General features: G+C 46.9%; 1 protein-coding gene across 1 annotated transcript in view; it reads right to left on the bottom strand.

Annotated features, from left to right (window-relative positions):
- SLIT3 (slit guidance ligand 3) overlaps positions 1-12,472 on the bottom strand; it is a 636,015-nt gene that overhangs the window by 151,620 nt on the left and 471,923 nt on the right. The window contains exon 7 of the mRNA XM_016954159.4: positions 5,623-5,694. Coding sequence (XP_016809648.2) covers positions 5,623-5,694 — 72 coding nt within the window. The remainder of the gene's footprint in view (positions 1-5,622; positions 5,695-12,472) is intronic.

Below are 12,472 nucleotides of genomic sequence, written 5' to 3' on the forward strand. Positions count from 1 at the left end.
CATTGCCAGGTCACATCCAAAGGATGCCTCCAGGGTTCCGAGCAAAGCTCATTTTTTAATAGCAAGTCCACCCTCTTTTCTTTTCACTCAAGCAAGCCTCAGCACATAAGAGAAGGGGAGCGACATTATTACAGTGACATCCTGATTGGAGTCAAACTTACAAAAGGGCTATTTATTTGTAAATTTCAGCACTTTAGCCAGCATGAGTTACAGGTTGCTTGAAACATGCTTCTCAATCTCAATGCCCCCATCTCCAGCGACACGCAGCTGAGAGACGCTGTTGCCTTTCCCTGAGTTGTTCTTCATTCCTCCACTAAGTGTCCTTTAATAAACCCACTGCATGTAATGCTTGTGGGCTTAAAACCAATACCACTTTGTGTGCACTAGCTGGAGTGAGCAGGCTGCAGACAGAAGGGAAATTTTTAGAGGATGTACCTTCTTTCCACCCTCCCACTTAAAAAAGGTGTTGTCTGTACCAGACTCTTGCAATCCATAGCCATCTCTCCACAGTGCCCTTGCTTTCCTTCCTGTGTTCAATTCTGTCTGGTGTATTTGCTGTTCTGACTGATTCAGGTATGGCTGAAAATATTTTCTAACCAGTTCTAGGACGCTTTGGCTTTCCCCCTCTGGTAGCTGTGGTTCCGGATGAATTTCTTGCCCCTGAGTAGATAAGAATCCCTGGAGGGATCTGTGTGTTTCACTTCTGAGGGGAATCTCATCAAGTTAAGTGACTTGAACTTCCTTTCCACTACCAGGGAGGCAAACTAAGGATATCCAGGGGCTTCTAAGGCAACCTACGGATATTCCAGGTTCTTCCCCAAGGTCTCTCTATCAGGGGTTTCCCATTTCCACATTCCCTACAACCCTAGGTCATTAGAAGTTGGTAGTGGGTAAGTTTTCATCACGTCAGCTTGTCATGTACTTGCATTTCGGATGCACATTTTAAATGCCTAAATCCTGGACATGCTAATCAGCTAGCAGTATATAAAGACTTTCAAGTAGTCTGTGTCAAGCCAGTTATTACTGAGTGTCAGCCCTGTGGAGAGGCTCAAGCCCCCTCCACGCCTGGAATAGAGAGAGCTGAAGGGCTCTTGACCAAGCTCCACTTAGTGTAAGGTCAACATTGCCAAACACTGGCCAAGTGCAGCTACCTCCTGCTGGATGCCAGCAGGGCCTTCCTGCCACTGTGTGGGCAAAAGCTTCCCATAGGCCTGGGCCACTGGGGCCTTGGCCACCACAGGGGGCTCCAGATCCCATCATATCAGTTAGATTAAATGAACCTATATCCCATATAAAATGTAATTTTTTCTGCTAACAATTTTGAAAAAGACTTTTATGATTTTGTTTCAAAAATAATTAATCTGGATGTAATTTCCTTTTTGCATTTCCCAGTGGGTTGCACACACTTTCACAGGCTCCTGGGCCCAAGATACAGTGAGTACAATGGGTCCCACGCAGTTCTCCCCTTTGAGTTTGAAAGCTTAGAGTTCTCGAGCTGAAGCAAGCACTGCTTGCTCTTCGCCTGGACTCTGGAAAGAAGTGAGACAGGCAGGAAGGGGTTGGCGAACCAGAATCCTAAGCTGGTGGGAAGGACCTCAGTTCTAGGAGGGAAAGCAAAACCTCTGTTTATTCATTAAGCATTAACCACTTTGTGCCAAAAACAGAGAGGAGGCTTGGCAGTGGACTTTCAGCTGACTTTTCACCGGGTATAAATGTTGCCCGAGGAACACAGCAACAGTAGGTCTGTCTGGGACAAAGCAGACCACAGGGCAGCCTGCCGTGGCATGCGCAGGCTGAGGTGCCGTTCTTTTGTGTGCCGGGAGAAGAAGAACCCTTTAATGAGCGTTTGGCTTTTATTTGGAAAGGTGGTTGCCCTCTTGTGCAGTGAGGCGTGGAAGCTGAGGCAACAGGGATTCTCTATGAGCCAAGGAGCGTGGGTGCATGTGGCGGATCACAGATCAATGCAAACAAATTCCCGTCGGTTCCGATCAAGGGTAAGAGATCAATGGAACAACAAAAATGACGTTTAGGTAAGTCAGATCCTTACTGAGCTGACTGATTTCTGGGATAATAAAAATGTCAGAGGTTTCCCTTTTGGAAGATTCTATTAGGTTGATCCTGTCTCAATCCTGGCTGGCTGGCCCCAACCTATCTCTCTTCTTAATCTTGATACAGATAGTTCCTATCCCTTTGTCCATCTTAATAGAAATTTTTCTCCTCCCAAGAGCACCAGAGAAAAGAGGTGACCCAGACTGATTTGGAGCCATCAGAGGGTTCTCGTCAAAAGCCCAGGGCAGTGGAGTCCAGGGTGGTGAACAGACTCCACTCCCTCTTCTTGGAATTGTATCCACCAGAAATGCTAAAAGAGTCAAGCTGGGTAGATTCTTGCCTTTCACAACATGTTTGGGAGATCAAGTTAAGCAATACCATGTCAAATAGTAAAAGAAAAATAATCATAATGAGCATGAAATTAGAGCTTAGGCACTGTCAGGGGTAGCGCTAATCCTCTTGAGTGAGAAGGGACATTATTTTAATTACTTTCAATAGTTTTGGTGAGGTGTGACAGCAACGACACAAGGGAGGGTGGCCTCCATAGGCTCCTGGGCTGTGCAGAGGCTCTTATCCCCCTTCTTCTGTTCACCTGGCACCTGCTCTTCTGCTTTTGTTCCTGATGAATGGCCTGAGCTCAGGCTGTGATGGCAAACTGCCTGAGTCTGACACTGGCTCCATGCTTTCTGACTTTGACTTCGGGCGGCAATTTAACTCTGGGCCTCAGTGTTATCATCTGTCAAATGGGGATATTAGTGGTGCCTCCTTCCTAGGGCTGCTGTGAGAATTGAAATGTTTCATGGGAAGTGCTTAGTACAAGGCCTGGCACGCAGCAAACCACTGAAGAAATGTTCACTGTTAATTACGACTGAGAGGAGACTAGCTCCAGACTTCACTCTCTTCCCAGCCCATGGCCCTGCCTGGACAAGGCTGCAGTTTCTCATTTAGATACTGTAGCACCGAGGTGGCTAGGTGGGTCCTGCATGTTGTTCTGCAATCTTTTGCTGATGGACACATCATATTCCATGTTGATGAAACCACCTCTACAGAACATAAGGTGAATGAATACAAATGCCAATTTATAAAAGGTGCCTTTTAGCCACAGACGCTAAATTGAATTTCCAGCAAATCCTTTTAGAGAGGGTCAGTGTTCATTTTCTATAAAATGTGGCTTTCTGAATTCAATATAAAAGCTTTCCTTTAGAAATCCCATTTATGGCTTCCTTCCTCTCTCCTCTTCCCCGCTTCTCCACCACCACCAGCCGTCCCCCCCCAACCCCATACACACTTTAATTACAGTGAAGGGGGATTAGTCAGCTCAAGTCTCCAGGGAGTTCTGTACAGAGCCATCTTTGAAATTAAACTAAAGAGAAAATGGCAGCAGGCAGGGAGCAAAGAGAACAGACGAGATTGATTGATTGATCTGAACTCATCAGATGAATGTTCAGGATGGCAGAGAAGAATGACAACAGAAACCAGTAGAAAAAAACCCTCCTGTTCTCTTCCCCCTCCCTACTGCAGCCCAAACAAAGTACCCCAGATCCAGGCCTAACCCTGTCCCTACAACTCCCAGGGAATGAGCCCAGCTTCTGTTATTGCTGCTTCTAAACTGAAAATAACAAAGAAGGGAAGGATAAATCACAGGAACAGCTCACAGGAGCTGGACGGCTGATTCCTGCAGGTGAGAGTCATTTTTCTTCGATGCAACCCACATGTCTGGGGTAATGCAGGCCCAGCACCCTGAGGCGCACTCTTGGCTTCTTGCCCAGAAGCCCTGGGTCCCACTTTTCCCCAGCTCATCTGTGGTTTGCTGGGAACTTTGAAGAGGTCTTTGAAGACCAAATGGCTTCTTAAAATTCCATTACTGCACTACCCTATTTTAAGAGGGAGGGAAAGGAACAGATTTTCTTGGCTGAGTTATGCTTTTGAATGAGGGATCCAGGAAAGAATTTGGGAAGCAAAGATGGAAGCAGGGCTCAGATTATTATTCTTTATAATAACAAGTATTTGTTGTGTGCACACCATGTACCAGGCACTTTATGTGTTAAACTGCACTTCATTCTCACAGCAACTTTGAGACAAGCATTCATGAACTCACTTTCCTTGAAGCACAGAGAAATGAAGAAACTTGCTCAAATTAAGTGGCAGAGCTCCCATTTAAACTCAGGCCTAACTGCAAACTCTGTGTCCTTCTTAGGGTTCTCTGTATTACCTCTTTATATAAATTGCTTCTTTGGTCTTTGTTTTATCTTTGCCTGAAGATAAAGTTGCTTTCTCATGAATGCAGTGGTTCTCAAACTTTATGAGCATTAAAATCTCCTGGAGGGCTTATGAAAAACAGATTGCTGGGTGCCACCCCAAGAGATTCTGATCTGATATGTCTGGTATGGGGCCTGAAATCTTGCTTTTCTAACAAGTTCTGGGTGATATTGATGCTGCTGGTCTAGGGACCCCACTGTGGAAGCTCTGCTCTAAGGATTTCCAAATCTCATGGATTGTACAGGCAGCACAGATCGGATGGCTGCTTGGAACTTTCAGTCCAGATTTCTGATCATGTGATAATAATGTAACAATCAATATCATTTATTGTCTACTGCTTGCCAGGCACTTTAAATATCTAATTTCATCTGATCCTCACCACCATTCCTATTTATAGAGGAGGGAACAGAGGAAACAGAGCTAATAAAGGGGACTGCAGGAATTCTAGCCCTTGGCCTTGGCCCTAAATGTTTTTGGCTGACACCCTTGGGAGCTCGCTCTCCCTGACCAGTGTGAGGCAAATACCACCGAAGCTCCACCAACACAAGCCAAGTATCAAGTCTGAACCTCTCTGGAAAGGCTGACAGAGTCCACTTACAGAGAAACTTACAAAGAGGCTCCTGACTGGGAACAGAGGGGAACTCCCCAGGTAATAAGAGCACTAGAACTGCTCTCTGTATTGGTCACGATGAGGAGATTTGTTTCCTGAGTACGCACCCTGGAAAACTTAAGCCCACCTAAGACATCAAAGGTAAAGAACCAAGTGTGAGAAAGGTGGCATTCTAATGTCAGAATATCATCCAGGGAGCAGGTGAGCAGGGAAATGTGCTGGGTGGGGGCTGGGTGGGTGGAGAGAAGGAGTGACTCTCCTGTACTGTCATTCCTCAGGGGAAAACCATTGTAACCACTGGCAATCTGACAGAACTGCTGATGTTACGTGACATTAGCTAAGCAAATGGCGAATCATTCAGTCAGAGTTCTAGATGCTTTGTGACAATGTAAAACTAATCTCTTCTATCAGGACGGAAAACATGCACACAACACAGGAAGAATTCCCACAGTTCTAGGGTGAGAGAAATGAGTCTGTCTGACGCAGAACGGTGGTTCAGAACCATGGTTGGTGGCACCATGACCTGTCTCTACATCTACCCTCACTCGCCAAGGCACCCGTTGGTTAATAGCAGAAGGAGGAATTTGAATGTCGGAACCATCTGCCTAGTCATAGCATGGTAGGTTTGACAAGCAGCGTAGAGTGCTGCACTTTGGGCGTGAGGTAGGGAGAAAATGGGAGAGATGCACAGACTTCTTACTCACAGAGTTCGGATCTTCGGCATGTGGTTGAAGCTGGTGACCAGGATGCGACTGATGTTGTTGTTGTTGAGGGTACTGCGGAGATAGAGAAGGGAGATGGTCAGCCAGGCAGCAGCAGGGGAGGCACCAAGATGCTTGTGGGAAGGTAGGGGGAGGGATGGTTGTGACTGCAAGACCATGAGTCAACAGTCATGGCCCAGCCAGTGGAGCAGCTGAAGACAAGTGGACAGGTCTCCAGACGAGAAGAGCATGCCCTGACTTTTTTATTCAGGTGGAGCCCTCCTTCCCTCTACTGTCCTCTCAGGACTTGCCTACCCACCTTGAGTAAGAGTATCGCTTCCTGAAACCCTCCTATGCACTGAGTGCTTCATTATAACATCTCTAATTCTTACATCTACAATGCCAGTTACCTATTCCTGTCCTCGGTTTATGGAGAAGGAAACAGATATGCTTAATAACACACAAATATACAAATGTGTTATCCTCATATTATGGATGAGGAGGCTGAGCCACAGGGAGGCAAAATATGTTTTCCAAGAACAATCACTGCAAAGCTCTGGAGGTGGGATCTGAGTCCAGCACTACCTTGCTGCATTCTCCTTGATACTCCCATTGCATGTGTTGCCTTGCACAGGATGCTGTGGGGATAGGTGATTCTGTATTTTCTAGGCATCTTCTGACTCTTTCAGCACATCTAATCTTTTTATTTTGAGATGGGGTTTCGCTCTTGTCACCCAGGCTGGAGTGCAGTGGCACGATCTCAGCTCACTGCAACCTCCGCCTCCCGAGTTCAAGCGATTCTCCTGCCTCCACCTCTCAAGTAGCTGGAATTACAGGCGCCTGACTAATTTTTGTATTTTTAGTAGAGACAGGATTTCACCACGTGGGCCAGGCTGGGCTCAAACTCCTTGACGTCACATGATCCACCCCGCCTTGGCCTCCCAAAGTGCTGGGATTACAGGTGTGAGCCACTGTGTCAGCCTTCAGCACATCTAATCTCAAACAAGTCTGTGAGCTCTGTGCATCTCTTCTTTCTGGTGCATCTCTACAACCATGAATGGAGCTCCTACGGTGCATGTTAGCTCTGACAGGTACTTTTGTGCAGGGAAAAGCAAAGAGAAAGGTGTGAGCTCCATAAATGAACCAGACTGAAATGAGGCTGTTGAAGAATGAAGCCAGGCTATAGGCAAGTACCCGGGCTTACCCTTCTGGAGAAACCTATTATGGAAGCCTAGGGAAAGCATGGCACCTAAGGAAGGCCATCTGCAGAGGCAGAAACATCACGTAGCAGGAGGGCCTTTTGCATCAGTTACTTCAGTGACTACCCAGGTGGAGAGACATAATATGTGGGGAAGTCAGGCCTAGCTCTCAGCTCCCTGACCCCACACCTGCCTCACTATACCTCCCAAAGAGGAACAGTTGGATACAGCCCTTGGTACAATTCCTCATGGTGGCCACTTGTTCCTGTGCCCTTCCATTCTCCGCTCCTCCCAGAACCACATCAGACATCCCTTACTCAACAATCCAATTCCTCTTACCCTCTCCTGAGCCTCCATGGGTCCCTACTGGCCCAGGAAGGACCCTTTCTTTGGAAGCCTTCATGGGTTAAGCCAGATGTCTTTTGCCCTTGGCTTTTCGTAAACACATTATCTTCCTCTTCAAATGCCCTCTTCATCATACGTCTGCAAAGGCAGGACAATTTTCTATCCTGTGCATTACCATAGCCTCATGTCCTGCTCTGTACATGGTTGAAATCAAATCCTACTACTTCCGAATTGTGTGGCCTTGGGCAAGTTGTCAATATCTCTTATCTGCAGGTTCTTTATTTGTGGGAGGAAACAGGTAATGGTACCTACCTCACAGGCTGGTAAAAGGCTTAGCATGGGGTATGTGCTCAGTAAGTGGAGGCCACTATGTTACTGACATTCATGGAGAGAATCTAGTCCTGGCCTGGCCTATTATATTCCCCTCTACTCCAACCCCCATGGAAATAGAGGTTTACTCAGCATACAGTGTCCCCCATATTCTCCATCCTACCCAAGGGGACCTGTAACAATTCCTTCTCCAGCCCCTTGTGAGCCCAGTCCAAAGCAGGATTCCAGTGGCCTCACCTCCCTTGCCCCAGACTATTCGTGTAATCCCCCACATCTACTTATCATCTGCGTGGTGAAAGGCACAGAACCTAATTCTTTTTTCTCCCTCCCTCCCTCCCATATTTACTGTGCACCTACCATATGTCTGACACTGTTAGGCATATGGGATGGTAAAGAAGAATGAATAGACAAAATTTACATTGCCTGCTTCTGCCTACTTTATGACTTCACTAACTCGCCAATGCAGGTATTTGGCATTTTATGAAGTTGAGCCCACTTAGCTATTTTGTTTCATATGGCTTCTTTTCTGTGTGTGTGTATGTGGGGAGATGCTCAGTGGGGGATAATCTATCCTGCCTCTGTCCATCCAGAAAGCTTCCAGAATATCTCATCAAACAACACTGAAGAATTTGTCACTGCTATCGGACCAGGCACTCTGCCTTGGCAGGGAGCTTCCTGGGGGTGAGGGCTATGCTTCTCTCCCCTTCTTCATTGGATTAGAAATGCCTCCAGGGCAGAAAGGATCCCTCCATTTCACCTTCTGTCCATTTCAGAGTTCTGGGCTCCACACTTAGGGGAAACCAAGTTAAGGTTGTTGACTGACCACCAGACAAAAAAATCTGAGCATCCTCCCTATCTTTCAAAGAGCAAGAACCCTTTGCAGAGAAGGGGCTTCTTTCCAAGCACACCCAGTCATTCAACATCAGGTGGAGTTCACAGCCCGGCTCTAATTTAGCTGAATATACAGTACAATTATAAGCAGGGCCTCAACTATAACTGCATCCGGCAGTAGTCCAGCAGCGATGACTTATTAATGTATTACTACACTGATATTTAAATGTGAGTCGTAATGAGTGCTATAAAACATTTACGATAATAGCAATTATTCCAGAACCAAAATGACTAAACACAGTATTCAGACTTTCATGATTTGCTGCTTGGGGCTGGCCAGCCCGGGGATATCAGAGGGTTGGTAACCTCTCAGATGCTGATTGCTACGACAGCTACAGTTTTCGTTTCCCTAATAAACACAGATTTATTTGATTTCCAGTCTTGGCAGCTTTTGCCCACACACAGAGTACTGCATTCTATTTGCTTCTTGTGCCGCTGCCTAAGTAGCTGGCATTCAATGAAGGAATTGTTGTTACAACCCCAATGCCAAGGAGAGGTGGTGAGCATGGACCTCGAAGGCAGAGACTAGTTTAGACTGGCTCTGCCACTTACAGCCTATGCAACCATGGGTAAATTTCTTAATCTCATTACGTTTCCTCCTTTGTAACATGGAGATAATAATAGTACTGGGCTCATAGAGCTTTAGTGGCAATTAGATGAGATGTTACTGATAACTGCTAACATTAACTGAGAGCTTATTATATGCCAGACGGGCTCTGAGCTAAGGGTACTGCATTGTACCGTTTCTTTTCTTTTTCTGAGACAGAGTCTTGCTGTGTCGCCCAGGCTGCAGGGTAGTGGTGTGATCTCGGCTCACTGCAACTTCTGCCTCCTGGGTTCCAGCAATTCTCCCTGCCTTAGCCTTCTGAGTAGCTGGGATTACAGGTGCCCACCACCACGTCTGGCTAATTTTCGTGTTTTTTAGTAGAGACAGGGTTTCGCCATGTTGGCCAGGCTGGTCTTCAACTCCTGACCTCAGGTGATCCGCCTGCCTAGGCCTCCCAAAGTGCTGGGATTACAGGTGTGAGCCACCATGCCCAGCCTGTATCGTTTCATTTAATTCCTCCAATTATCCCATGAGGCAGGGACTTTTAATATCACCTCCATTTCATGATTGAAGCATGTGGTAGTGCCAAGATTTGAATCCAAGCAAGACTGAGTCCAGGAATGAGGCCCATGTTAGTTTCCTATGGCTGCTGTAACAGATTACCATGGATTTGGTGGCTTCAGGCACCACACATTTATTCTCTTACAGTTTTGCAGTCAGAAGTCTAAAATGGGTTTCTGGGGTGCGTTTCTTTCAGGGGAGAATTTGCTGCCTTGCCTTTTGCAGCTTGTAGAGCCCACCCATGCCCCTCGGCTCATGGCTGCTTCATTGCGTCACTTCAACCTCTTCTTTTTGTTACTCAACGATTTTTTTAAAAATATATTTGAACACAGCTCCAAACAGCCATTGAAGCCTCTTGCTTCTGTTGTCACATCTCCTGACACTCACTGTGATCTCCACTTCCTGGGACCTTCCTCTTACAAGGCCCCTCGTGATTACCCTTAGAGCTTATCTGAACAATCCAGGATAACTCCTCCATCTCAGGATCCTTAATGTTGTCCCATGTGCCAGGTCCCTTTTGCCATGTAAGACAACATTCATAGGTTTCTGGGATGAGGTCATGGACATCTTTGGGGGCCTATTAGCTCAATGCCAGGGTACTGAGGCAGGACAAGGGCTCCCCAGGCGGGATGAATACATGAAGATTCACATAATGGACAGCTCCAGGGGTTGGCAAACAACTGCCCACAAGCCTAATCCCATCCAATGCAGCCTGTTTTTGTAAAACTGGTTTTACGCATTCACTTTTGTATTGTTGATCTGCTTTTGCATTACAATAGCTGAGTAGTTGACACACAGACCATATGGCTTGCAAAGCTAAAATATTTTCTATCTGGATTTTTATAGAAATTTTATTGGCCCTTGGCTGCTGTAGAACTGAACCATCCTGTCTCTGCCTTTGTCAGTGATTAAATGTGATATGCTAGGCAAGGCACATAACTGCTCGGAAAGAAGAGGGGTTTAGGTCAGAGGCATTCAAAACTTAAAAACCACAAAAAACATTTTCAGAAATCCCAACTGGCAAGTAGTAGCATTGGGATTCAAAAGCAGGTAGTCTCACTCCTACCTTGGAAGATCAGTCCCGCTCTTTCTGGAACCTGCAATGCCGTGATGGAATCGGAACCTAGGGGAAGGCCCTGCTCAAGAGAGAGGACAGGTGACTCCACCTTGGGTTGTGCATGGAAGGAACTTGGGCAGTGGTTCTCAAAATGTGGTCCCCAGACTGGGTGCAGTGGCTCATGCCTATAATCCCAGTACTTTGTGAGGCCACAGCGGGAGGACTGCTTGAGCCTAGGAGTTTGAGACCAGCCTGGGCAACATAGGGAGACCCTGTCTCTACCAAAAAAATGAAAAATAAAATAAATACATTAAAAAAATAAAAATTAGCTGGGTATGGTGGTGAGCACCGGCAGTCCCAGCTACTTGAGGGGCTGAGGTGGGAGGATCACTTGAGCCTGGTAGGTCAAGGTTGCAGTGAGCCAGGATCATGCCATTGCACTCAGCCTGGGTGACAGAGTGAGATCCTGACTCAAAAAAAAAAAAAAAAAAAAGAAAAAAAAAAGAAAAAAGAAAAAAAAAATGTGGTCTCTAGACTAGGCCTATCACCTGGTAACATGTTAGAAATGCATATGCTCAAGCCCCTACTGAATCAGGAACCCTGGGGTGGGTCTCAGCCTTGTGTGTTTAATGAGCTTTCCAGAGGAGTCTCATGCAAGTTCGTGTTGGAAAACCATTGAACTACGGAAAAAGCTAAGAATAGAGCCTTTACTTAAGTGTAGAGGGTAGTATACAGGATGCTCTTTTGCAGCAACTAGGACTGAAGGCCTCTTCTGGGGCAGGCGTGGTGTTTCCCCACTTAGGAAGAAGCCTAAGCTCTGAAATCAACGGAGGTGGCTGTAACCACCCTTGGAGAGCTCCAACTTGGCTTCTGCCCCTGGCTTCCACTGTTCCCTTCTGAGTGTCAACGTGGGGCTCTCCATTGCATCCCTCAAGAGAGCCATCTTTGATCTGGAGGAGACACGTCCAGCTGCAGCCACCCCACCCTGGCAACCTTAATAAGGCTGATGTTTCCCTCTGTCTCCTCCGATTAGGCCATTGCTTTTTCACTCTGTGCTTTCCTGGCCCTGGGTGTAATCTGTGTGTTGTGTGTCCATAACACCATGTAATTGGCTCTAATGCAACAATATTATCTGTGAGCATGTATCACATAATTGCAAAACCAGGCATCTGCAGTAAGTGCCACTGCAGCCTCTCTGTGTGCCAACCTTCCTGTGGGTATTCTTGGAATCTCTCCTCTTCCCATCCACATAGGTGGGGATCCAGACTCCTTGGGTCCAAGAGACCCTCTTGGTGGGCTGGCCCACTCATGTCCTGTCTCAAGGCAGATAGACTTCTCCCTAAGTCTACATAAGCAAGCTGGTTTCCTCCTTAATGGCCCCCAAGAAGGAGACTCTTGGTAAGTCATCAGCCACCATGATGACAGGATGTCTATTTAATAAAGTGGGCTGAGACATGCCCTGAGTTGTACTTACAAATGTGGGCATCCAATGGCCAGCACAGCAAGCCTAGAAGAAAGTGCAATCTCTGCCAGTGCCTACAGTGAATTAACAGAGGTGGATGCAGCCAAAGTACCAGACTCCTTTCCTGAAGAGCAGCTGAGAGTATAAGTCCTGTGGCTGGACCCTGTGAGAAATACCTAAACCACAGGCAGGGGACGATGTGCACAGAGGGGTTCTGCCAGTGTGCGGACCTCAAGGGGAACTCACTGCTGGCCCTCCCTCTTGCTTGGCTCAGGCAGGGCAAGAGGAATGAAACTGGGGACACTACAGATTCTTGGAGCTGTCCTTTATGTGCCTGCTCTCCTCTCTGGCTCACAGGTCAAAGCAAACCACTCTTCTCAGTCTTGCTGGGCAGCTGCTGATGAGCAGCCAACATGGGACCAGGAATCAGGGCCTACTGCTGATGACCAGGCCCTACGACA

This window comes from Pan troglodytes, chromosome 4 (genome assembly GCF_028858775.2).
Source record: "Pan troglodytes isolate AG18354 chromosome 4, NHGRI_mPanTro3-v2.0_pri, whole genome shotgun sequence".
In the NCBI taxonomy this organism is placed as follows: domain Eukaryota; kingdom Metazoa; phylum Chordata; class Mammalia; order Primates; family Hominidae; genus Pan; species Pan troglodytes.